The sequence below is a fragment of the Pholis gunnellus genome, assembly GCF_910591455.1.
Source record: "Pholis gunnellus genome assembly, chromosome: 11".
NCBI classification, from domain to species: Eukaryota; Metazoa; Chordata; class Actinopteri; order Perciformes; family Pholidae; genus Pholis; species Pholis gunnellus.
In genome coordinates, this window is record NC_136538.1 from 9762160 (window position 1) to 9789783 (window position 27624).

Below are 27624 nucleotides of genomic sequence, written 5' to 3' on the forward strand. Positions count from 1 at the left end.
TGTTTTGTAAAATTGCCATATTCAGTCAAGCGATTATCTGCTGCCGTGGTGTGTAATGCGTCTCTGTGACTGTGACTGATGTTTGCACATCTAAGACTCCACGGATAAAAGTGAAAGAGGTGACCTCTTTCACTGCAATCTTTCAAAAGCATTATCACAGGATGGGAAGTGTACATGGCCATTGGATAGCTTGACAGTAGTCCCGCTGTTTACAGTATAAAGTATAACACACAGAGTTGGTTATATATTATTTTTACATCTAATCATTTGGCGAATGTCTGGGCTAGTGAAAGCACCAGGAACCATGATGCTCTCCAACTTTATCATTGTTGTACATTTGGGGGAAATAAATCGTACTATACCGAATACTTGAATGATTTTGGCCCTAAAGGTGGAAAACAAAATGGTTACCAGATTTCTACTGAGCCAACAATAGAAGTAAAATAACTCAAATATGCTGGAAGTTATTTCACATGTAATAATTTGTCATTACAAACTTTTAGTCAAAGAGCCAGTGAGCTTGTTCAGAGTCTTATTTTACTGTTTGTTCTGTTAATCAAACAGAAAGGAACCTCTTTCCTTTCTAATCAAAGGTTGGTTGTCAGTGCCAAAAATGCGATGCCAACACTCTAACAGTGTTTCAGAGTGTGATGCTACAGCTTTTAAATAATGCACAAAATGATTCACACAGTTAGTAGTTTTGGGGGGTCTGGTTAGCATCAGTAGCGAATACAGAAAGCCGTAGACAGTTTGAAATGTCAGTAAGCACAGTCAGGAAAAGGAGGAGTGACTGGCTTTGATCAACACCCACTGAGCTATTCACATTATGTTAGAGCCCGATTTCACCTTTACTGAATTCTTTAACGCTTTTCTCACAAACATTCTGCAGCAGTAGGTTTCGTCTTTGCAGCCGTTGCGTGAATAGTATACAGTACATAGATTTATTTTCAACATTATTAAGCACCTGTAACCTCTGCACATGTTGTTAGTGTTGACCACGTAACTGTTCCAAAGTTGTCGTTGAATCAACTAGCTGTGCCACAACTGCACAGCTAGAAAACAAAGATCTAGGGCAAGAAAATGAAATGATTGGCTGATGGTAATATCCGTTATCGGACTTTAAAAAACAAACATATGTTAATGTTTCTGCCTGTATTGTTTTTTATGATGTTGAAACTGAAAATAAGTCATCTTGTTTTCCCCGAAAGTGTTTCAATTTCACAAATAGTTTTTCTCATTTGTTTGAGGTTTCAATATCAAATGTACTTATTTCATGTCATTATTGTTTGCAACATTTAATTATGCCTTTATGATCCTAAATAGTAGAGTAAAATACTTTATTTACCATTTCTTCGTGTCATTTTCAATTTGGGTGAAAGTATTCCTCGTTGTTTATCTTTAATGTCGCAATTTCATGTCGTTGCACTGTATTTGATACCGAGGCGTATTGCTCTGCTCAAACAATGCACCCATTCAATAATGCTTGCACTGATGTGATGTGCTGTTATATTCTCTAAAAGTTGTCTCAGAGGGTCTATGGTTGGTCTTGAAATGGAGAGTAACTAATTAGATTTCTGAATGGCTATGATTGTGGCCTGCTGGTGCAGACTATCATCAAATCTAAACTTGTCCAGTTAGTTTTTCTGTCATGTAATTCACCAGAGAGGCTTTTTGCAATAACACTTATTGCTCTTCTGTCTCTTTTTCTTCCTGTGCAGATCACACGGGTCATTTTCTGTGTCTTCCTGGAGACCGACTTTGCCATCTACAAGAAGAAAATGTCTGAAATGTTTCCAGGTATGTGTCTTAACTTCCAATTGTCTGTACTACCACATCATTCCCTTTCCTCCCTTATCATTTCGCCGTTTTGAGTTGAATGGAGTTTTGATGGTATTTGTGTAGTATGTGATGTCACCATGTACATAATTGGCCGTCTGTATAGACCCAGGCAGCTTTGCTACCTTGTTTATCGTAGAAAATATCTGCAGCAAGAGATATGTTGTTCCTGGGAGCAGTGGCATAAGAACCTGTCAGGCTTGGTTGACACCTTCAAATGCAGACAAAGTCAACGCAGCCGCACGGCCATTTGGGAGATTAACAGCAATGATTCATGCAGACAGTTGGTAAAACAAGCGTCAGGTTCTCTATGGATTGCCTTAATACGATTAGAATAGTTAGATTTCTTGTCAGCGAACCAGCAAGCTGATACTTTACATAATTATTGATATTCTGATGAGACTTTAATGTCAGATTTGATTGACTGTAATAATAGTCCTCGGCAGTGAATGTCTCCTGCAAGAGCTAAAAATTCAGGGAAGCATAGCAACCACTGATCGTCCTTGGTTACTGCTCCTCAATTCTATGTGTGAAATAAACAAACATCCATTATCTTCAACTCCCACTCTCGTTTCTGTCTCTCTCTCAATTCCCTCCCCCCTTTTACGGCATCATCTTTTTTTTTCGGGGGCCAGGAGCAGTCACCAGCTCTGATGGGGGCTCCACGGAGGATTGAGTTTAATAGCTCGGGAGCTGAAAGAGGCTGGCTGGCTTCAGCAGCCTTGCATTACCTCCCATTTACCTCACTTTTCCCTCCCCACCTCCCCAACGGAATACCTGCTCTCAGGCCTTCATCTCGCTGCTCCCAGATGGAGAGTGTTTTGTTCTCCCCCGTCATTCGTCCCGCTCCCGGCCTCGGCTCTATACCCTGAAAGATTACATTATGGGGACAGACCTTAATTATTATGCCTGCCCCCGTGCACCCAGCAGCCGTCTCATCATATTAGTGCTCTGAGATGAGAATCTGGGGCTGTTGTTCTCTAGTTATCACTCTCGCCACTTACAAGTGCTGTCAGTAGATAAATGCCCTGTATTTCTCCACGACTGGGAACAGAGACACAAAACAACAGGCTCTGCCACAAAGGGAAATCAGAAAAGTTCTGAGAGCTAAGTTATTAGAAGGCTCTTTAATAAATATTGTTAACCATCATGCAATGAGTTGCTAATGAGGGAGGCAGAGGTCAGTCTTTGAATTATATGTCGAGTTTTACCACAGGCACCACTTTTCCTCATCAAAGCGTCTCGCCTGTCACGTGCCCTTTGACCTCTGGAGTCAAAGCCACCTTTATCACTGCTGTGTGTGTGGGCTAGAGAGGATATTAATTCTATTATATGCCAAGTGGCTAAATAAGTGACATTCCCACTCGGGGTCATTGTCTGGAGAGAGGCACCGCGCTCGCCTACACCTGCTCCAGTCTTTCACCTGGTGCTTGTTCAAAGCTTTTACCGTCCTCTCCCTATGAAAACAACCGCTCTTTTAAGATGTTCCATTTGGAATATGCTAAGATAACACAGTTGCATCTGCGATTGTAGACTAGACACTCGCGTACGGGAGTGAATTCTTTATCCAGCCAGGCTGCATCACGTCGATGAGTTCAACCGATGTTGATAGGTGCGCTTTAAAGAAAGGAGTGCTGATTGCACCATGTAGGGAAAGCATAACCAGGTCGTGTGTAAAAGACTTTCATTTAGCCTGCGCAGAGTGGCAGTAGTGAATAAGATGCTGTGAATTAGCTCTGCAGGTGTGCTTGTATGCTTTCTGAACATCCTATCATCCTCACTGCTAGAGACAGACAGTCAGGTAGATCTTACAGCAACGCTGAATGCGTCACACAGAGGCCTGAGAACATTCTGTCCTCCTGCACCATGCTCTCGTTTTTAATAACCCTCTGTCACGTCGACCCCCTTCATATTCTCTCCCCCTCTCTCCCTCACTCATTCTCACTTACACCTCTCCTGGTTCCCATGCCGCTAGCCCATTACCTCATCCACTTTCTATCATTTTTCCTCATTATATCAAGAAGGAGTTTCTCCACGGCCGCCTCTATCGCCAAGTTGTTGTTGAGGCTGTTGTGAATAGTGGCCTTGATGTTTCTGTAATTTGCCCGTGTGGTCGTGTGAAACTCAGGATCTTCCCTGTGACATCAGTTTCAAGCATGTCTAGAGCTGAACGTTGGCGCAATAGATTTTTTTATTGAAGTCTTACTACTCTCATTTTTCATTGTATGGCTGCTTTCCTCATATTCAAGCAATCTGTCAAGTGACAATGACTGGAGCAGGAACGTGTAAACAGGGCATTTGCATACAGGAAATTGCTTTATTACAATGTGCATTTCCACAAGCTGTCACCATGAGAGAGCCAAAATATGGTTACATCTCTGCAGAAGGAGGAAACTGAAAAATGGCCTGTGCTGACAAGAATACTCATCCACACCTGCATACAAGAACATCAGCCACAACACACAAACACATACATATAAAACAGGAGTTGCACTTATTCAAGTGTTGGATATTTGAACACTGACATCGCAGTGAAACATTAAAACAAAGACTCCAGATTTCTTGCCGTGGTTTGTGCCCAGTGTTCAAACAGACTCACCAAAGGAGCTGCTGTTTGATGAGTAATGATGGAGTTCTCACAGAGAGACAAAGGTCTTTTTAATGAATACCTGTTCAAGGAGTACTTCAGTTGTTTAGAGGTATAAGTCGAAGCCTCTCAAACACAAATACTGAAATATGCAAATACACAAACACGCTAATACACACAGCAACTATATGTAAAGCTTTTGCCTCTGTAGTGCCATTCACCGTCCATTACCCAACTCGCCTACTGAGCTCATAACCAGTGATATAATGACCTATTCATTACTTTAAAAAGGCCATAAAAGTTTACACATCTCAAAGGTGCTATGACAGTCTCGCTATCTGGTAAAGAGGACCATCAGTGTTTGTATCATTTGAATTAATACATGCACCTTGAATTACCATGGTTGTATTTTTAGAAAAAAAATGATAACCATTAATCGACAGGGCTTAATCAATGCAATTAATCAAACGACATGATTCTATTAAGTATTCAGATTGGTTCATAGATTGTGATTTACCACATGCTTGCCTTGGCACGTATTATTTGCGAGCATGGAAGCAGTCAGGCAGCTGTGGTTGCAGAGAGTAAAAGCATGTTGAAATTGATTCTGGGTACAATCCCTCACTAATATGATCCGGGTGGCTGCCCACAAGCTGGGCTCCATCTCTTCTTCTCCTCAATCAGCCACAGTGCTGACAATATTAACACAGCTCACAGATCAGGAGGGGCTGCTACATTCTCCCCAAATGTTTCACTGACTCTCCAATTGACATTTGTCAATGGCTCTTAATACACTCCAAACTCCCAACCCCACACCCAGACACAAACCCCCAAATGTCCATAATAATAGCATCCCCTCAACCCCCCCCCACTGCTTTGGAAGGAGTAAAGCTGATATGCACATGCTTCTATCACATGTAACGTGTGGAGAGAAGAGATGAAGGGCTCCAGGAACCCTGTGAGGGGTGAAAATGAAGTCGGTATTGCTTTCACGAGGCCATCCCTCTGGGCAGGGAAAAAAACCTGGTGCGTTAGCGACGTGATTGTCAAAAAGCACAGGGGCTCAGAGTCTCTCAGTCAGCTTTGGCAGATATGAGATTCACTTTTACTCATCATAATTGAAAATGTTCCCGTTTGTGCATGAATCATAGAAATAAAAAAGTAAAACATAAAAAAGTACAAACATATCCTGCAAGTTTCTTATCAATGCGGTCTTTTTGATTTTATCGAGGTTTAGAACTTGCTTGGCTGTAGTACAGTTACAACTTTAAATACATAATGGCATGCTATACCAACATGTGAGTGAACAGGAACAGCTCTTTCTCTTTGAGGATCGATCACAACTAGACGGTTAGCTTAGCATAAAGACTTGTAGCTGGAGGAAACAGCTAGCACCTCTAAATGACACTAATAAACATGTTGTATCTTGTTTGTTTAATCTGTACATGAACTGAAGTGTAAAAACCAGTTGGGTTTGATGTACTGGACTATTTCTTGGTCGGGTGCAGTGACTGCCTGAAATGATGTCATCACCCTGAAGTTGCCAGGCAACCAGACGAGAAGCCGGGCCCCATAACATGTTAATTAGTGAGCTTTTGAGCCACTAATGCTCTAGATTCATATTTGGCACACATAAAATGAAAGTGACATTGATCCTCTCGTCTAACCCTCGGAAAGAAAGCAAATGAGCATATGTCAACAAAATAGTTGTTGTTGATCCAAAGATCAAGCATGCCATCTAGCAAGAATCCCTTGTGTGAAGCTAACCGTGCAATTGTGTTGTCTTTACCCCTAGATAGAAATAACCGTGTCATATATTGTTTTTCTAGACTAAGTCGCATGCATTTCTTGTGTTGACAGCAGTGTTGAGCAGTGGTAATAATGTCATAGCATGTGGCAGTAGCTGCGACACTCTGTGTTTCCATCCTTGCACTATTGTTATACTGTATCAGCGGGCCGTCCTTTGTTTCCCCAAGCAGGGTTAGATTAATGCACTGTAGCCTTTTATTCAGTGTTATACAAAAGAAAAATCTGTCGCTGGATCCACTGGGAGTTCTGATGGTTACACTTCCACAGAACAGATGACAACAGCCTTTCATCACAGCTAATGCTTGCTTTTGCTTGTAAACCACAACGCAATCATTGCTCAGACTCATTCACCGCCATATACACACACACATCTACACACACAGTCATAAATGTGCCCTCAAACATGCTCCATTCATATGAACTGTGCATACTAAAATGCAAGCACATGCATGCTATATATATATATATATATATATATGGTGGCTTGACTTAAAGACTGTTGAGGCATGCTTAGATCTGAGAGTGTATGAGTGTGTGGTTGTAGGATGGGAGCCGGGATCCGTGAGCAGGCATCCACAGCTCCTCTCTCTCTCTGCAGCTCTGCATCCTTCTCATCTCCCATTGTGCAACTCAACTCATCCCCCCAGAAACACCTTTAGTTCACTCCGTCTGTCTCACACAATAGACGTATATAGAAAAGAAGAGAAATTCAAAGTTTTTTGTTTTGTTTTTTAAAGGCGCAGATGTCCTCGCCAGCCTGCAGTCACTTGTAATTTAAGTTTTTGTGTATTATTTATGCTGAGCCTACCATTATAGGTTTAATTGAAAAAGAATGTCTCATGAATGTGACCCCCCTCCCCCAAACACACACCCACACATTCATTCATTTGGTGTAATAACTCACTAGATCCAAGGCCGTCTGCTGGCTAAATTGAGGGAGGCTGTAAAGGGTTTTTGGTAAGATTTGGGAGCATGGCAGCTGGTGTGGAAGTAGGAGGTGAAAACGTATCTGCAGAAATGTGAATAGAATGGGTTTTTCTTTTCATGCCAAAAGAAGAATCATATATCAATCACAATCTACTTACGCTTTTTGTTTAATTGGTTGCTTGGTTTAAGCAGAATACTGTGCTCTAATATTATAATCAGGGAGACGAGTTGTGATGACTCGCTGTATCTTACATTATAAAATAGCATGGTTTGACATGCTGTCTTCTTCCCCCTCTGCCAGACAATGACATGGAGGTTACAGAGGAGCAGCTGAAGGGAGGTGAGTGACAGAATATTTCATGGTTGCCTTTTCACCTGAACACCTCCATTAAAGCACACAGAGGCTGAGTGAGTGGCGTAGCTTCAACTGGTGACAGCGATTTTGCTAGGTTTTATGCAGCAGATGAAATTGAATGTTTATTCATTTGGTGACAAGTTGAATCCCAGGCCTGACACATCGCAGTTAAAAATACTTCATGTCAGGTGCATTACATTACTAGAGCTTATATCCACAGCTAATTCCCAACACCATTCTGCTCATCCGGCTTACGGGCACAAAGCCTTCAGACCACCTTAAGCGAGTGACAAAAAAACAGCAGAGCGACATCCCTCCGCAGCATGCGCCAGGCGATGGCACAAACACAACTGTCAGCGCATAATGCTTTTATCACCGCGCCATCTTGGCACACGGCCTGAAACTCCCAGATACTGCTTATCGGGATAAACTATTGACATTTGTCTCTGCAATGATGTCCTGAATAAGAGATGGCTTCAACAGAAAGCCACGTGGAAGTGTGTATATTATTTGAATGGCAGGAACAATAGATCCAATTGACCTGTGAAGCAGGAACCTTTTTTTTCTCATTTGTATGCAAAATAATTTTTATGAAATATACTGCCTCTAGCTGTTTTCTCCGAGGTACAGTAGGTCTGAGAAAGCACCTGATGGCAAGTTGTCTTTATGAGTATGAGGGGATTCAGAGCAGGGGCTTGCCAGATCTAATGGCGCTGTCCCTCGAAGACGTCATAGTGCACGTGCAACCAACTAAGCAAAGAGCAATGTTAGTTTTACTGTCTGTCAAAGAAAGTGTTCAGATTACTGTAGATGGAGAACCCAGGGTGCTATCAAAATGTTTTTTCTCCTAAAGTTCCCCCCATGATTTGCCAATTACACGCATCTGTGTTTTCAATGAGATTCCATTTTGGGTGAACATAAAAGGGCTGTTTTATAAGTGCACTGTAAAATGTGATATTCCAGAGTAAAACAATGTGCACGAAATGGCTAAATCATAAAGACTTAGCTGAGGGGAAGTGCATTTGAGTTTGTCGTATTTGTTGGTTCCTGAGCGACTGCGTTGTTTTCTGTCGGGTTCCTTTTTACACTGCATACTCTATAACAACATAGCACCAGACCATATCAAGCCAACTGAAATAACCCCTGATAATTCCTAGCTCTGTTGTATCATCATGCCAGCTCTGCCCCGGTCCAGTTTGGACTTGTTTGATGGGCCTCTGCGCCAGTGCCAAGGACTGGGCTTTTATTGTGCTCCATCAGCCAGAGCTTGAATCGGTGCAGGCTGGAGCCTATTCAAAGGTTCGAATGACTGCCATTCTCACAGGGAATGCTGCTTTTGTCTCGCACTGCGATCTGGAGTTAGTCACAAAGCCTCACATTCGTTCTTCCCTTCGGCCCCACAGGAGTATTTTTTTTTTGTGTGGCAGGTATAAAACAAAACCGTGTAAAAGGCTGTGAGTTCTCCCACAGGGTCTTGTAGCGTGGTCAGCCGACGCAGGATAGCCAAGTTAGAATAATCAGTGCGCCGATGAGTTTGGCGTGCCAAAAGTCTTTAACTCACACCATCTCTCATCTAACAGTTCCAATTGAGAAGATGTCACGCCCTTCGCATCCTGATGGTGTTGGGGGATAACGACATGTCACTCCCCCGTCTGTAAATCACCATTTATTCTTGTATATTTATAGATGACACACCTCCATCTACGAAATCCACGACCAAGGAAGAAAGTGAAGACGGTAACAGACGTAAGCATATTTGTGTGTGTGTGTGTGTGTGTGTGTGTGTGTGTGTGTGTGTGTGTGTGTGTGTGTGTGTGTGTGTGTGTGTGTGTTTCTTTTGTATTCTAATTTTAATAATCATAACTATGTTTTGGACATGCCAGGTGTCATGACTAGTAAAAGAAACATTGATATGATAATCATTTGTTTTGTGTGTATGAAGTAATGGAGTGTGTTCCTCGTCGGTTAACGCTTGCTCTTTGGGGAAATGAATACAAGATGAAGCGTGGTCTTTTTTAAAAGAATGTTTTCTTTGAGGCAAACTTATTTAAGAAGCCATTATCTGGCTATTCTGCCATTTCAGCCGTTTCAGCCACTTTGGATGTGTAATATTGAAACAGTTATAGGCTTCTCCGATACGATGGACCAAAGATAATTAGATTCTTACACTGGAGGGTGTTAGTAGGCAATTAAAATCGTACACCATCCATTTGTCTTCAAGCCTTTAAGGTTGCAGGGAATTTTTGAAGATAGCAGTCATGGTTGTTTTCTTTGGGGAAACGGGTTCTCGGCTGATTGTGAGGAGCTGGACTAGATAGCGCAGACACTTCAAGGACGTCAATACATTCTGTGTTGTTAAACAATTCACAATAAGTCATTTCTCCCCGCCTATTCAGCATACCTTTCCCTAATCCACAGCAGTAATTCAATATGATTCACAAATTCAATCAACAGCATTAGGAGGGCATAAGTATTTTGTAATAATCTTTATAAATCCTAATTTATCAGGCCCGGCAGCTTAATAGTAACTAATCCATTCACAAAAGGCCTTGGCACAGCTTTCTAGCATGGGAACACTCAGTCCTTGACACAACCTCTCTCACAGGAAAGGAATGAAAGGATTTTGTACTGCCTGCACTGCAAAGGTTAGGTCTGGTTCGATGTAGCACATAGCAAGGATTAATCATAGAAAACACTCAGATGTCAAGATAGCGCAGAGCAGAGGAAATGCGAGCGAGTCAGCTATGTGAAACAGACATTATAAGATGCTTGAGAGTCCTCTGTTCTCCCGTGTTTTAAGAAAGATGCACTGTATTCCACCAACTCGTCTATAGAGCCAGCAAAGCAGGTCGCCTATTTGGTATAGTCAATATGTGGAGCACTTTTTTGGAATAAATTACACTGCAGCACACAGTTAGTGGAGTGTGTCTGTCAATATGGTTCAGTGCGATCCGTCACAGCCATCACGCTCCTCAGGGGATTCACTCTTCTCAGTCCACGAGTCAGACATGAGGGGTTTTCAGCCACGGCACTGATGAAGAGAAAGCATTAAGGCTTTCTGTTGTTCCATGATGAATACACTGGTTAGTGGACTGCAGGTAATTATAGGGCTGCTCTGTCACACACGCTGCTACAACTGCAACTTTGCACGAGCAAAATGCTTCTTCAGTCTCAGTGGACCGAAGGAAGAAAACAGTGAAAAGCACACAATTAACACAAACAAGCAACTGTAAAATCTTACTATGAACATCAGACAAAATCAAAACACGTCTCACATTATTTTTTATATTGCTATGTATTATGTGTTTTTTTAGATTTATTTGTTGTTATTCTATTCTCTAAGTGTTGGTTTACTATTCATTGCTTTAATCACGTTGTTTTTTTGTGATCTTTTCAAAGCACTTATGTCTCATAAATCTCAAATGAATGTCCTACTTCCATGAGACATTTCATATTTAAAGTGCTCTATAAATTAAGCTCTAATTATATTTACTTTAGGACCAACACAACAGGGGAGTTGTTCAGATTTAAGAAACAGTATCACAACTCTTTTTCAAAAGCAGCAAACGCGCCATCCCTCGTCATCTACAAATAACCCCTGAGGTGTATTTGCAAAAAAGGATCACAGATTAACTGTGTGTGTGTATGAAGAGCTATGTCGTGATGTAATCCACATGAAACATGGGCACAGCATGCAGATGCTGCGAGCTATAGAAAGAAGAAAAGACAGAGTGGGGAAGGGTGGGTGAGACACAGACGGGAACGCTGGAGGTCCAGGGCGGGGTATTAGCTCTTTAGAGCATACCTGAGTTGGCAAGCAGCCCCACAGTGTCTATTATTTGATATCAGATTGGTATTAGTGAGATTAGTGGATGTCACAGGGCACGGTAAAATGTGAACATTGAGCCAGAAATCAATGCCTGGCTGGGTCTGTTTGCCTGGCATGAGCGAGCCTTCTGGGAAATACCCGAGGAAGAGCGGGGCGAGATGGTGAGAGATGGCACAGAGCGTGGATGGACATGCAGATTAATAACACTGTGTGTGGACAGACAGTGAGCCTCTCCATGGGATGCCATCTTTTACACCGCGGCACCCTGTGGAGCATCGCTCATAAATACACTTGCACTTTGCTCACACACACCCACACACACATGTTACATGCAAGAGGTCTTTGAATAAGAGCTGTTGGTCATCTCAGAGCCCTTTTTCCTTTACACACGTCTCATGAATTTTTCAAGTCTTTTTTTTGTCCTCTACCCCAGTTAGCTTAATGGAAGCAATGGGAGATAGAGCATAGCGAGGGTCTGTAAATGTGTTTACATTTCTAATCATTTCTGAAAGGGGGATATTGCGTTTACTTCCTTGGAAGTGTCGTCTGTAGTTGATATTAACGGTCATGCAAGTAGGACACACAGGGAAGGTTGCATATCAGCATCTAAATAGTTTATGCTCTTCTGATACTGTACTTCTGAATCTGATGTTGACATAAATAAATCATTTAAGTGTGTGTGTGTGACACTAACATTTTATTCAAGAAAGCACTACAGCGTTGTCGGCCATTCAACAACAAGTGCAGGCGAGTGCCTGAAATTGCCTTTTAGTCGCCATATTTTTGAAAGTGGAAATCATGGGAGTATTGACACTGAAATTTTGAGGTGTGGACTTTGGCTGTAGCCCTTCTATGTGAAGTATGTTCGACCCAGACTCGCAGTAAAGACACTCAGAGAGTATTGGGGAGGAAAGCTGGGACAATGCTGCCACCTGCTGTCAGGAGCACATGAGTGAGCGACCTGGTGGAGGTGCCGGTTGGGTTTTTACTTTGTGAGAGAGACAATGTTCTAATCAAACCTATCTGGGAGCCATTATAAATCACATCTGCCCTACATAGACTCTTTTTGTTGTCTCGATTGTGTGTGCATGTTGTGTGTTTATCCACAATCTGTCCATTAGCTTCCTTTATCACAAATTAAATACTGTTCCATTCAATACACCAAATACAAATGATCAAATAACGGGGAGGAAATTACATTCAGCCTTTTGTCGTATCTGATCTATTGTTGCTTGGGATCACTTTAGACGGATACAACAGCCATGCATGATTTTTAAACGCAGGAGGAAGGTTTAGGATGACCTCATGGCCAGAGAGGCATTCATCTTAACCTGCTTTTCCCAGTGAAGTATTCTTTTCAGACCCCTGTCTGTGGCTCCATCTCAAAATGCCAGTCATGATTAATAGAAAGGATTGCCATCTACTGTGTGTCACCAGCATTCTGTGTGATGGACAGAGGCACTTGAGTAAAACATGCAGCACTGGTAGAACTGGCCTTTTCCCCATTTAATGGAGGCTGGCATTTTTATTGTTCTGAGTGCTGGGCAAAATTGCATAGATATGAAAAAATGGTTTCTCTCTACAGCTTGTTAAAAAAGCAATTATAGAAGCTGCACAATAGCCATTGTAGAGCATGTTCCCTTATTGGTGTCATGGCTTTCATTTACTCAATTTGTCCCAAATGTCATTGGTTTATGTGTGTGTCTGTGTGTGTGTAGGAATGTTTGAGAGCAAGAAGAGGGGTGAGGATGGTGTGGGGTAAGAGATATATTGCAGGGATTAGTTTTTTATGTCACTACTGACATCTTTTGTGCATACATTGGACACATTTTGCCGCGGTGTGGTACAGTATGTAGATGGACAACTTGAGGTATGATGTCTGTATGCAGCCTACAGTATGTGTCATTCTCCAGTGAAGTGTAGAAAACAGAAACCTCATGGACTTCGCTAAAACGATGAAACATGATACTTTTTAGTATCATGTTTCATCGTGTCATCGTGATACTATTCACTATTCTTTAGTATTATAGTGATACTATATTTTAGCCACGGTGCCTTGAATTTTAATTTGTTGTAAAAAAAACTGCTAAACAACAACTGAAGTTTAAAGCTGGATATGTCAGACTAGCAAAGCTAACAAATTAACTTTGAATAATGACTTGTTATTAGGAGGTTCAGCAGTAGGTTCTCTTACCAATAACCGAGAGCATGGACAGAAAACCAAATGAAACTCCTCTATTTCAAAACACATTGTGAAAGTGAGGCTAGAGAAACAGGAGGTAACTGTTTTAAAAGGTGATGCCAGTTCTCACAAGATGAATCCTTTGCCTTAAGATGAACACTTTATGGTCATTAGTATGACTAGTAGCTCTGTTATCTAAATTTGAACAACTGGCATTATTCCAATGCATGCTTGTGCTTGGCTGATTCTTCCTTTCCCTCTCTTTTCAGGTAAAGAGGAGATAGGTGATGAAGACAAGGGCGATGATGGTAATGTAGCTCTACGGACCATTAACACATGTTCTGAGCCCCTCGGCTCGACCAGTGCTTCTTGATGTCATTTGTCATCAAAAATTGAATTTTCTATTCGCTCCAGTTCAGTCCTTCCATCCCGTGTGCCACCACTCCAACTTCTCTTATCACAGAAGCTTGGAACAAAGAAATCCCTTAATTATGCATGGTTTTAGAAGTGACATTCTTTTTTGCACTTAATTTATGCATGTCTTTGTGGTTCTGTTGCTCTCATACTGCAGAACAAAGACAAAACTACACAAAGAGATGGGATGAAAAGGCTGTTTGAGGTGATATTGAAAGCCAAGTCAATTCAACTCCAGGCACTAGCACTGAACTTAAATGTTTTCTGTTCCAGCTGCTGCGGGAAATGAAGACGTGGACATGGCGAGTCAAAACCCAGGTATAGTACAGTCACAAGCCAAGGCTCCAGCACAGACTGGGGCGTGATTATGTGTTTTTGTCGGTGTGCAGATTGACACTATACCATACACATCACTCTCTGAAAGGGAAGGAGCGCACATTAATCTAAGATGGGAATTGTACGAGATGGGAATTGTACGAGCTGACCGACGTGCAGCTCATGGTTTTCACTTCAGCTAAGGGTTTGATTAAAGATCTAATCTGATCAGTCTTGTTAGCAGCAGAGGCGTAACGACTATTCAAAGCTCTAAATGCATCTCTACAGGCTGGATGAACACACCCCGAGACTCTGATGTGTTTTGTTGTGCTGACAGCGAGAGCCTTAAGTGAATTGGGTGGGTGGGTGTGGGTGTGTGTGTGTGTGTGTGTGTGTGTGTGTGTGTGTGTGTGTGTGTGTGTGTGTGTGTGTGTGTGTGTGTGTGTGTGTGTGTGTGTGTGTGTGTGTGTGTGTGAGCAAACATGTGTGTGTTACACAGAGGCCACCATTAACGTTGAGCTAGAACCATTTCTCTTTCTCCGAATATCTTCTGCGCTGCTGGTATATAATTAAGGTTCTGCATTTGCATATTGGCAGTGAGCAGTGCCTCGCCTCTCTTCTGTTTTTGTTTTATTCAAATCCCATCCCATTGACAAAGATTTGACAGATAGAGCCTCTCTGAACATGAATTTTGTAGATATTCTATGAGAGAGTTATAGCAAATGCAGCCCTGGGATGCTATTCAAAATCTGCGATATGTAATTACTTTCTCGTGAGACACAAACAGAGAGGAAGGAGGAGCAAAGATATACAGTTTTAAACAACACCTGCAGACTAATTCAGCCCAAAATACAGCAGTGGCATCATTCTTGTGTGTGTGTGTGTGTGTGTGTGTGTGTGTGTGTGTGTGTGTGTGTGTGTGTGTGTGTGTGTGTGTGTGTGTGTGTGTGTGTGTGTGTGTGTGTGTGTGTGTTTTGCAGGTGAATACCAGAGACCACAGATCAATATGTTATTCAATAATGTGGTCTTGGTTACTTTGTAAAATATATCCTTTGCACACAGACATTTATAAGCACATTTATTTACCTTAAGTACTCTGTTCCTTCACATTTTGTTTTGTATTAGTCCTTTACATACAAATGTTGTTCTTTATCTATTAGTAATATGCCTGTTTTATTTATTATACCTTTAATCATGCAGGTAATCTCATTGAGACGCAGGGTCTCATTCTCAAGAGAGACCTGGTAAAGACACAGCAGCAGTACAACACATAGTGGACATTTATACAGAGACAAAAATACAACACAAATCATAAGTTATATAAGCTATGAGTGACATGCTATAACTATTATAAAGATTGGGAGCGGACCCTGACAGACGTTCTTTCCAGAGTTATTACGCGTAGTTTAAAATCACATATTTAAACTTTTCCTTCAAACATTAGAAACCACACCCTAGCAAACAAGCACCTAGTGAAACCCTTATAACCACATCACACACTTTATATCTTGGATTACTTTTAGTTGGCTGTCTCAGAAATCTGCATTTAAACAAGCTTATACAGCCCAAAGCAAGCTCTTTCTCTTGAGAAAATGTTTGTTTTTTACTTCTTTCCTTTCAACCCTGTGCTCTTCAAACTGGAATAGAGCAACCTCTGGGTGTGAAAATGTTTCTGAGAGATTTCCATCAGCAGTCATGACGTATGGGCTTGTTTTCTGCCATGTGTTACAGGATTTATTGTGAAGGCTTTGATTCCCTTTGCCTGAATTAATCCTTCAAAAGGTACTTCTTTTTACATTTCAATGTTTGTGCGCCGCCAGATGAAAATTTAGAAAACGAGGAGCCAAGCCAAGAAAAGGATAAAGATGAAAATGAATACCAGGACAAAGATGAAGATATAGGAATTGACAACAAGGAAGAGAAAGATGAAGCCAAAGGCATCGACAACGAGAAAGATGAAGACAAAGGTATATAGTTAAGGGTGCATGTGTTTGTTTCTATTCTTCTACATCAAAAACTTTGTGGTACATGAGTTGTCAGTCACAAATATTCATACCAATTTGAAAAAGGTTCAGGTGATGAAGTGATTCCCTGATAGCAACTGTTTTTATCACTGCATGCAGCAAAGTGTCCAGGGGGCACTGAGGCAGACAGATATGAATAAGTCAGTTCAATGCATGAAACCGTGATGGCCTGAATAATGACATAGCCAAATGGAAACATAGATGTTTACGTTTTTGATTTACCAGCAATCTAAAATTACACCATTGGGAGATGGGACTCTACAAATGCACAATAAGGGTGTTTTTTTATTTTGTATTTCTTGCTGTTAGTGTTTGAATCTGCAAATTCATCTCTCAGCACAGAATAAGCAGAACAAAGAGGGGAGGAAATGGCTCAAATTGCGTGCAATATTGGACTTACAATATTCTACCACTGGAGCCTCATACTGTAGTATTCACACTAACCATAGTAACAAATACACACATAAACAAAGCTGATCTCACTGGGGACATGGCACGTCAAGCTTCTTTTTGCAGACACGTGGGTGCGATCTCCTGCAAAAACACTGACGTGTGAATGTGTAGCGTAACAAACATGAGAGCTCTGCTTCCTTTTTCCAGCAGAGGAAGAGCAGCCTGCCAAGAAAGCAGAAAATGACGACACAGCAAAGTCTACTGTGGAGATGGAAGGTAAGATCGGATTTGTCTGGATTTGATTTCATATGATTTGATTTGACCTGATGGAGAGTCTGACTGACTGACTTTTTATCAATGTGATTTTACAGTCCAGTCTGTTTGTATTTGTATACTTCTGTATTGAATTAGCATGGCCAGCGTTGTTTTTGTTTTGTGCTGGTTGTCAAACTAGTTTTCCCCTGGAATCAATCTCAGCCGGTCTAAGATCTACTTCACCCATATAACATCACTTTGTACAGGAGGTGTAGGCATTGCAGGGGGCCTCAGGAGGTATAACACATCCCTGGAAGCCTCAATGGAGGTGCTGAGATCAGTCAATCACAATATATATAAATAAGACTGACTATCATAGCTGTAAGGATTTAGCATTGCTCTCTCATTGGCAGAAGCAGGCTGGCAATGTTCAATATTTTTCTATCGTTAACAAATCATTAGGAAAGTGTGTTGTGTGTATCCAACGCCTAAAACAGCTTATTTCTCTGAGCTATAGACTTCCTTTGTTCAATAACAAAAACCCATCAATGAGCCAAACCATTGCACTGGGTGACCTGGGCCTTCATGAACATTAGCCCTGTAGTTTGTTCAGAGTCAATTCCACATACAGCAACATGCTGTTGTAATAATCACTAGACCTCCTAATGTGTGTTAATCAACGGCTGAAAATAGTCCCCAACAAATCCACTATTTACTCCTGTTTCAGTGACATTTGTAAAAGTGCTGTTTAAGGAATTTACTTTGCCTTAAAACATTTAGAAATACATATATATATAATCAACTTTAAATTATATTGTACTGTATCTCTCTGTTTTAGTCAAGTTGCTTTATTCAGCCACTCCAACACATTCTCACCCCAATGCGTCAAATACAGCAGCTTGGTGGCCCTAAGCTTTAAACTATGACGCTCTACGTACCCCTATAGCGTCAGTTTTGGGACATGGCAGGCACGGCACAACAAGTTACGCTTGTTCTATGCAGTGTCGTTTCAAAATAAACTTGCGCCTTCACAGGAATTTAGGTTTAGGCAACAAAAACACTTAGTTAAACCACTTAGAAAAGAGCGTGGTTGACGTTAACTTGACTGACTAATGACTCATATGATTAGCAACGTGACACGCGACACTAGCGACTGACGTGACACACGTCAAAGTTTAATTTTGTTTTGCACGAGACAAGAACAGCTGTCTCCTGGGTGAAAGTCCTGTGTTTGTTTGACTCGCCCACCCTGTGTGAACTATCTTGCTTTTTACATCACATCAGTTGCTCTGAGCAATAAAGACGCGGCTGTGTTTACATTGGAGTTAGTTGCAAGCCCGTTGCATCACTACACTCGCTAAAGAGTGCCTCCGTGCGCCGGCGTCGGACGCTGAGGAACATTGGCCACGCTGCGGTATTTGACGCATTGGGAATGAAAATGGTTTCGTCAATGCAGTTGAGCTCCATGATAAGGCCAGCCATTTTGTTTGGATCAAACAACTCTTTCTTCTCATTTATGTTCGTTAGTTGACCACATGGGATAATCTATCTTTATTTATCCTCAGCTTTCTCTGCCTCACATTGTCACTGATTGAGGGTATTGTTGAGGGTTAGATTGTTGAGCCCCAGCCACCCTTCTCCCACCACTGCACTACACAAAGGTCTCAGTCACTCCCTCACCTCCATTTCACTTTCTCTTTGACTGACATTCAATTAATTTAGGTTGAGAGTAAACATTCCAGATAGATCCATCTGAGATAGCCTTCTCCATCCTCTCTGAAAAGCCATTGGAATACGTCCCACAAACACTACAGGCCTTCCATCACTGGAAAGCTTCACTTCAGCCTGTTGATTGTGTCTTGCCTGAGCCCGCCAGTGGCTGTCACTGTGTCGGGTTGCCATGGGCCGTGTACTGTGTGGTGGCACTGTCAACCAGTAAACAGTGGTGTCATTCTTGATTGCAGGCAGATTGCATTTTTGTATAGAGGAGCAGAGTGCAGACTCAAACTGTCTCAAAGCCTGGCTTAGCCACGCGTAACCAGCTATTCACAGGACGAGACCAAATGATTCCCGAGCCAATACCCTTTATTAAAAATAATAACTGTAATCAGGCTGCCTGCTCATGGCCATAGAGGTTAAATCTGCTTCACTGAAAGGAGTAATAAAATGCCTCATAATGGTGGGAGGAATGCCTAATGAATCAAACAATTTGAGGACAGTTGAAAATTAGGTTGTGTCACACACATATGCATACACCTAACCATGAGTCATGAGTGTGTGTCTGTCTTTTACATTAAGTCCGACCTATTTCATCCTTAACTATATTATCTAATGTGTTTTTTGATGTTGTCTTATATTCACAATAACCAAGTAGTAATGCAAGCACAAATATCTCAGAGATGGTGATATAATGTGTTTTCTTCTCACATACCCTGTTGGCTGTCTGACGTCGTGTTTAGACAGAAACAAAAGAGGAGCTTAACTTGATTGCAGGCAAGAGAGAAAATTGTTAAAGGGATGCTTCACCCACAAAAGACCAATTCTATTACTCACCCTGTGTTGCCTTGAATTCTTGAAGAAAACATTGTTTTTCTCACATGCCTCAAGGGCGAGTCAAAAACAGAGAAAAGTCTTGCTATTGAATAAATATTTAAAACTCTTCAGACTCACAAGTGTTTTGAATAGAAAGGTTTTAGCGTAGATGCATGTGTTTGGGAAGCAGTGAGCATACGACTGGATAAATGAGACTTGGATTTCTGTTTGTTGATTATCTGTTCACCGTGGAGGCAAGTTAATAACTCAAGGTAACACTGGGTGAGTTATTCACATACAAATGGTCATTTTGTGGGTGAAGTATTTGTTTAAGCCGTGTACGTTTCTGAAACAAGTTCATACCGTTGAGCCAAATCTCACCAATCAAATGGACAAATATTGCAGCAGCATTATTTACATTTGCTGCACTTAATTTCTCCACGAGAATACATCTGTCTTGTTTTGTTAAAAATGTAGGATATGAGGATACACTGGATGCATTATTTTATCCATTTCCCTTGCCAACTTGCTAACAGTGGCCAAAAAGACAAGACGCCTCTTTGATCCTATTGAACAGTGCATGCTTTGTAAAATGCTGTTAGGTTATTTGTTCAGTTGAGTGCATTGATTCATAATATCTACAATGCTGTAGCTGACATCAAACCAGCTATACTGCACCTGTGACTGTGGATGCATTTCATTTCAAAATGACCAGCTTGACACTTTCTGGTCGTTTGATCTTTTCACCAGTCAAGCCTCCTGTATGACAATGTTCACAGTCTACATGTTAGTGATCCCACGTTGAAGGATGTGTTGTAGACGGATAGACATGTCGCGACAGTGTTCTCAAATACCATCCTCTGCATCCACACATTTATATCCGCGTGCTCCAAGTTGTCGGCAGTGTCTGTTGACAACCTGCTGTTCTCACATAGCTCAATATTGCACATATGGAAGTGTTTATCACAGCTATGCATCTCAGTCCCAGCTCAGTCGCACTAAATAGTACAAAGCTTTGTGTTTTCTTCACTTTCACTCTCGTCATCATTAAACCTTGTTAATGAAAAGATCTATTCAGTCCACACACATTCCCTTGTATTCGATAAAGATGTAGGATACTGCACAGGTAATTGGCTAATGTCTTGACAGTTCATATTACCAAGCTATGCCATCTGTTGTTTACATTGCAGGTCTTTTTGTATGAATATGCAGTCGTGTTTAAGCATTTCTCTCTACAAATTACTCAGTTTAATGCAATATTATAAGCAACTAAGAACCATAAGATCCAAACAGTATGTAACACATATTTTGTTCTGGGGGTTTAAGTTCTCTATAATATCTGTGAGGAGTGGAGATATAAGGAAGCAGGCGGAGCAGAGATTTTGTATTTTTAATCAGGCTCCACAATATGAATCATAGGCTATGTGTTGGATATCTCCCTGCACAGGCAAGAAGATTCTCAGTCTGATATCTGGGATTCTATAAAGGCTCCCCAAATTGAATCACAATACAAGCAGCCTTTATTTATGAATATTCATAACACACTTTAAAATGGAAATGGTGGCTATATTGTTATTGTGTTTGAAATATCTATCCAGCAAGCCTTGTTCTGGTGACTTGTGAGAGTGGGCTCCTGCTTCAGTAAGCTCATGAAACATCCATAAATTAAAATAAGACTGTCTTTGCCTAAAGCTGGGAATAAATAAATCTGCGTTGTGAACAGAAATTGTTTTTTCCTTCATGCATGTGTGATTCTCATGCAGCAGTCGATAGCTCTCTTCTTAGCTCCAACGGTAAGATTTAATGGCTCTGCAGATTCAATGCCACGAGTGAACTGCAGCTCATCCTTCTTTCTCTATCAAACTTTTGAGTTTGAGCAAGTTTTGTGTGTAAAGCATTTGCGTGTCATGCAATGCACCGACACAAACTCAAATAATGTGGCCAAAAAAACAGTGCTGTCCCTATAATTCTGCTCTTCATTATATGCCTGAATATGAAGCGCAGACAACCTTATACTCGGGAGTCTAAATGGTCCTCGTATTTTTCAGCCTTCGATAAAGGTGGCCTCTGCTAGAGGCCGACTGTGGGATGAAAGCGGCTCCTTGACTATGGAAGGACGCTACAGTGGATATTTTAGAGGGGTGGTCTCTACCCAAGCATGGCTGGGTGCAGACGGGCTAATATGTGGACAAACTGTAATGGCACACTAAAGTCAGGCTGGAGGGACCCTGCAGGGCAAGAAAGAGGATGGAGAGACAGACAGACGCAGCAGGCCATCACAACAATCTAGTCTCAACACAGCAGAGAGACAAGGCACCATTACATCGGCCCAGAGGCTGTGGGAGATTCCCACTGCTCATCTCGCCCTCGATTTTCTTTTTTCTTTGTTTCCTTTTCTCTCCTTGGACCTGTTGTGTTGTTAAAAAAATCATCACCGCAGCACAAGTAAACTCCATTCACACTCATTATCCAACTTTTCACTTGTTTATGGTTACTTTATTGTCTTGATTTCATGACTTTCTATCTCCAAGTGTTCTTTTTTTCCCCGTGGCAGACAGGATGTTTTAAGTATAGATGGCTGTGAGTGCTTTATTTAGCGCTGACTCTGCCACAACCGCTCGCAGCTCACTGTCTTGGAAGCTCTGAGCAGAAAGCCCAGCTGCATCCACAAGTGCCATATGGTGCCCAGAAACCACATGCACATCATGTACCCACCGCTCTCTCTTGTAAGATCCACAAACAATAAAAAAAAAACTGCATCAAAATGGAGGTGCAACAAATCCCCTTAACAACTGTTATGAGAATTGCTTTTATTCTCTTGTTTGTGAATGTTATTCGGGGGACGTTATTGATTTCTATGTATTTCACTCCCTCGATGGTTCAGCTTGACTGTAACGGAACAACAAGCCGACACAAATGGCTCTTCTAAAATCCAGCAGACTGCCATTATCAGGGTGGAGGTACACACGAAACCCACAGCAACGTGACCCTGTGTGGTCGCTCTTTCATGTTAAAGCATCAAGCACAAAGTGTGGAATTTTTTAGTAATCCACTGCAAATCAAAAGAGAGGTTTTCTTTCTTTCTTTCTTTCTAGCAGCTTGAATAATTCATCCCAAAATGCATTGTTTTATTCCACTCAGAATTAGTTGACGCTGAAGTGCGCTTTGCATTTATGTTCCTTCGTCTTAGGGAAAAGGATTTGAAGCTTTGCTTAATTGGTTGTTTTGTGCCCTTTTGTCTTTGCCTTTTGTGAACAATGGGATACTGGGGATGTAAATCTAATTCTGGAGAGCAATACCGTCTTTCCTGTGGCAAAGAGTTGTCAGCATACAATTAACTTTTGGCATTACATTGTATACTGTAACACTGAGTGGCTCCTCAGGGAGAAAGCTGCCACTGGCTGAAGACATTAGGCTATGCTTGTGTTTTATTGCTTTTTACACTGACTGTGAAAGTCCAGGAACAGCGCTTACACCAATCACCGCCCTGCTGAGGCATTGTGTGTGAGTGCCGTGAGGAGACTAACCACGGTCTTATCTTTATCCGTATTAATGCAGCTTTTATCACTGAATTCCATTTGTCTTTGCGCCTCCGCCTCAAACTCCATTTGACGCCTTGTTTTGACTATCTTTGTTAATTTTAGGTCACTGGATATCAAATTCCTGATGATATCAATGTGAAAAAGTTTCACTTTTTGAAATCCCTTGGAGTCTGAGTGAATTTGATTATTTGCCGTCATTCATCAGCACGACGGTACTCTCCATCGTGTTGTGATGTCTTCTTATTGATGAGAAATACAGGACTCTGGACATTTAGCTAGAGATGGGGAATAGACCAACAATGTGCACAATGTCCATTGTGTTGGTCATCTGTGGCCCAATCTGTGGCCTCAAAGAGCAGGTCTCAGGCTAACGGACACGCTTTTTTTGTCCTCCTTTGAAGCTCCTCTTTTGATCAGTCTCCTTGTCCTGTCCTCACCCCTCGGTTTGGTTCACAAAGATGGCGAATGAATCATCTCTGAGCAGAGAGAGAATTTGTCAGCCAGCAGAGATGCAACAAATGTGTGTTGAAAAGTCTGCAACACATTTCCGTCACACACACACACACACACAGACACTGAGTGATGAGTGATCTCTGTATGGGTTGCCTGACAGTAGGGATTTAAGTGTTGAACCCCTTTCTCTCATCTCTCATATATAATGACATGATTCAACATTTAGTCTATAATTTGATTGATAACAATGTATACTATTTTGATAAACTACAGTATTCAAGTTTTTGAAGCAAAAATATCAAATATATTCTACCTTCTGAAACATGAGAATGTGCTTCCTTGACAATATTTCAAAAGGCTATCAGGGGATTTTGTTGGTTGTAACGATTAATTGAAAAATTATTAACTTAACAGAAATTATTGTTGGTTGCAGCCCTAATTATGTCATACAGTTCAGTATATTATGTCATGTTATGATAATGCTATGTTTAGGAAGCGATACATGAGAATAAGTCATCACAGAAAACGCTTAATTAGACAACATTGGGCAAAAAAACAGCAACCAGAAGGGAAGTAAAATCAGGGAACAAAAGTTGTCACTAGTAAAAGTAAATAGTAATATCTGATGCAACGTCTTCATTGGTTATAATTACACCTCTATCAGTCTCTCGCTGCACTGCTGACCTCTACTGAGGTTTGTCAATCAAGCCGCTCTCTTGCTGACCTTTCAGTGAGCGACGGCTGCTCTGCCAGGGGTCCTGGTTTTCACTGCAGTCTAGACGAGCACTTTGATTATATTGACCAGTCCGTTCCATGATCTCCTGCGGAGAAAACTTTCTCCTACGGAGAAAACACACAGACATCTTGACCTGCTGCTTCTTCACCTTCCCCAGCTGTGGCCTGTGCCAGTTTGTTGTATCGCCGATCACCTTATGTCAGTCACCTGCAAGACTGTCTGTGCCTCGATGTAGTAAAACCACACTAGGTAGTGAAGAGGGAGGTGGGCAGCTCCCTGCAGCAGGCCGCTATTATTGCTGGGAAAATCTAAAGATTATGTAAAGTAATTCAGCGAGTGATGTGAGAGGAGCTGGCCACCACTGACAGCAGGTCTAGCAGGTATGTAGGTCACACAGGGGGAGGCCTCTTTTGCATTTCTTCCCTTCCATGTCTATTTTTGTTTTGCCTCACTTCTTCACTTAATCAGTTATTCACTTACTCCTTTCATCTCAGGGTATATCTCAGTGTTCTCGCTCTTTTTTTTAATCTGACAGACCACTGTGACTGTTTCACACTACACAAAGTGGGGAACAGGAAAAAGACTGTTTTTACTAGAATAGCCAGTAAAAATGTTGCCAGGAGAAGACAACATGTTTACTGGCTATTCTGTTTCTTTCAACTCTTGTTGTGTCTTGTCAGTGGGTTGCCAGCGGTCAATTTCCCTTTGTTTTTTGCAACATATGCTGTCAAATGTTCCCCCGTCTTTTCTCTTGCCATCTCTCTCTACCCTCTCATCATCATAACTTTCTCTGAGTTGTAGCTTAACCCCAAAGCAGATGGTGTCTTGTACTCTTTTCAGTCATTCAGGGTACTTTGTGTTTTTCATCTTGTTAAGCATAGCCCAGGCCTGTGTAATGAGCTTGGGCCTTTTCAGCCTGTTTAGGGGACCCTGACCCAACTTGGAGCCGCCCCAACACAGCCACCACTGCAAGGTTACCCAAACCCGCAGGGGAACACAATGCTACTTGGTGTCCACAACCCCTCGACCTTTTCTTAGGGAGAAGAAAGGCGGAATATTAATAAAGACTCTCGGCTTTTCAGGAGGACAGCCGTATAGAGGGGCGGTCACAGTGTTTATTGAGCAGGCTTGTTTTCGTCTCCCTAGCCTACAGGTCAGGGCTCGGTGCTCTTTAATTGGCTCCGATTGTCAGACAGTGTTCCATCTCATAGCAAAGAAAACTCCAGCTATCAAACGCTCCTCACAAAATCCTTTCTTTTTCTCCGTTTGCAGAGTGGCAGCTCATGCAGTTAAGCTATTTCCACAAGCCTGAACAACAAACTTAACATTAACATATGAAAATGGGCTGCTTCCCACATTTACTAGCTCATTAGTTCTTTTGGTTGGGCACTTGTTGAGTTCCACCCGCTCTTGTTTTGCTTGAGCAGGGAGATGTCTTTAATTATCATTGCAGTAGGCATATCAGCCCCAAAGCTATTAGTCCATGCAAAGTTCAACGAGGGGCTCTTTGATACTTGTTTAATATACATGGCCCAATGCAGACCAGGCTCAAGTCCCTCATAGACCACCCAGTTTACATGCTGAAATGAATTCTGCTCTCGTCTCCTGAAAGGAATGGAGCTTCAGATACTAGCATTGACCTTGACATTTTCCTATCTTACTCTCTCAAGAGGAAATGCTATTGAGAGAGCAGCAGCCCTCCGCCTGCTTCATAAACGCCACAGAAACCAAAGACTTTTACCAGATGCTTGATCAACTCAGACTAAATAGAAATACTTGATGCAATCAGGGAGACATTCAGCAGGACATTCAGTCAGTAAATGTTTTCAGTCGTGGTGCATTTCATTTGGCCATTCTTAAGTGGGTGTTTAGGAAAAGATACTGAGCAGCTACTGGGAAGTGAAAGGACGGTTTAACGGTTTTCAGCAGCTCCCAGAATGAGATTGTGATGGGTCATATCCATTGTTTGAGTAGGAGCTGCTGGCCACCTGTGTGAACTGGCCGGGATCAAAGCTCCAGGACCTGTTCAGACACAGCAGACCAGCCCACCACGCCACGGTTTGGGGATCAAATGAACAGAAGAAATTCTCCTGGGGAACTGACCCTTTAGGGCACAGACACTTCTACACCTCCATCGATTTTTACTCTTTCACTGCTCAAGAAAAGAGGATTTGAATTAAAAGACAGTGAGGTGTCCTGTGGCTGACGGACAAAAGGAACCTCCTGTTCTGCCCAAGGCTCCTGTCTGGAACATTAAGCAGAGGCGGTTTCCCATGATGCCATTCGGGTGACCCACAGGAACTGCCTCCCCTGTGGGCTGACGGAGCTGGAATGACATGACCATTAAAAAAGTGGTGGAGGCAGAACTGCTCTTTGAGGATGATGCAAAACTGATGAGAAAACCTGTCATACAAAGGCTACAGCGAATAAAAAAATCTTAACTTGCCGTCGTTGTTCAGTTCAAATACATTTTCTATAGTGGTTAAATACTGCGGTACAGTACACTAATGCTGACCAACAAAACGCTAACTACCTCTTGTCTAATAAATGAATGGAAGGGGGGGGGGGGGGTAATTTTCTGCTTGTCTGCATACAAGGGTGACTTATGCCCAACTCTCTTCCTTCCTCTCCCCTCTCTTATGTGTGCACACACACACACACACACACACACACACACACACACACACACACACACACACACACACACACACATATTCTCATCCTTCCTCTTGAGCTACTGAGGGGTTTTCTCTCCGGGATATTTTTACTGAACTTCTAAAGAAGGGTGAAGTGACATGAAAAGAAAAGCAATTAAGTTGAAGAATGTGTTAAAAGTTGTAAAGAATGACAAGTTTGGCAAATGTTTTTGATCTCCTGTGTATTAAAGATTAACAGATTATGGTTCTAATATGTGAGAACAAAAATGAAGACACTGTCACCCTTTCTTCATGGAGCAATGTCTTGCACATTTTAGTGTAATTCAGGAGATATAGAAACGAGATGCCCCCTTTCTATGAACAACCGCACTAACCCTTGCAATATACAAATTGTGTTACGTTACATACTGGTAATCAACATACCAAAATGAAGGACGGGAGACACTGTCAAGGACCCCTCAGGGTCCCAGCTTTAACAACCACTGGTGTAAGCTGTCTGGTTTCCTGCTGAGGGAGTCAGTTCGGTCTACTGTTTTTCTCTTTTCCTTATCAGCTCTCTGTGGACTGTGCCTCTCCTTCACCAGAACCTTGACAGAGGCCCGTTTTTCTCTCGCTCCCCCATCTTGTTTATGTGTTTACCACTTGCACACTGACATCCTCCCCTTAAATGATAGCCCCGACGCTGTCAGCACACTGGAGTCAAATTAGAGAGCAAGACATACCCGCGTTGCGGTTCCCACCGAGCTCACGGCATGCAGGGGAGGCTGAAGCCGCAATC

The 27624-nt window shown here is 41.9% G+C and overlaps 1 protein-coding gene across 3 annotated transcripts in view; it reads left to right on the forward strand.

The window, feature by feature from the left end:
• Window positions 1–27624, forward strand: part of macrod2 (mono-ADP ribosylhydrolase 2) — a 372886-nt gene that overhangs the window by 339857 nt on the left and 5405 nt on the right. Inside the window, exons 9-15 of one of the 3 annotated variants that reach the window (XM_079168947.1) lie at window positions 1719–1797; window positions 7461–7499; window positions 9201–9260; window positions 13795–13833; window positions 14213–14257; window positions 16075–16221; window positions 16879–16947. In XM_079168947.1, coding sequence (XP_079025073.1) covers window positions 1719–1797; window positions 7461–7499; window positions 9201–9260; window positions 13795–13833; window positions 14213–14257; window positions 16075–16221; window positions 16879–16947 — 478 coding nt within the window. The remainder of the gene's footprint in view (window positions 1–1718; window positions 1798–7460; window positions 7500–9200; window positions 9261–13794; window positions 13834–14212; window positions 14258–16074; window positions 16222–16878; window positions 16948–27624) is intronic. The other 2 variants (XM_079168948.1, XM_079168949.1) reach the window with 2 other exon arrangements.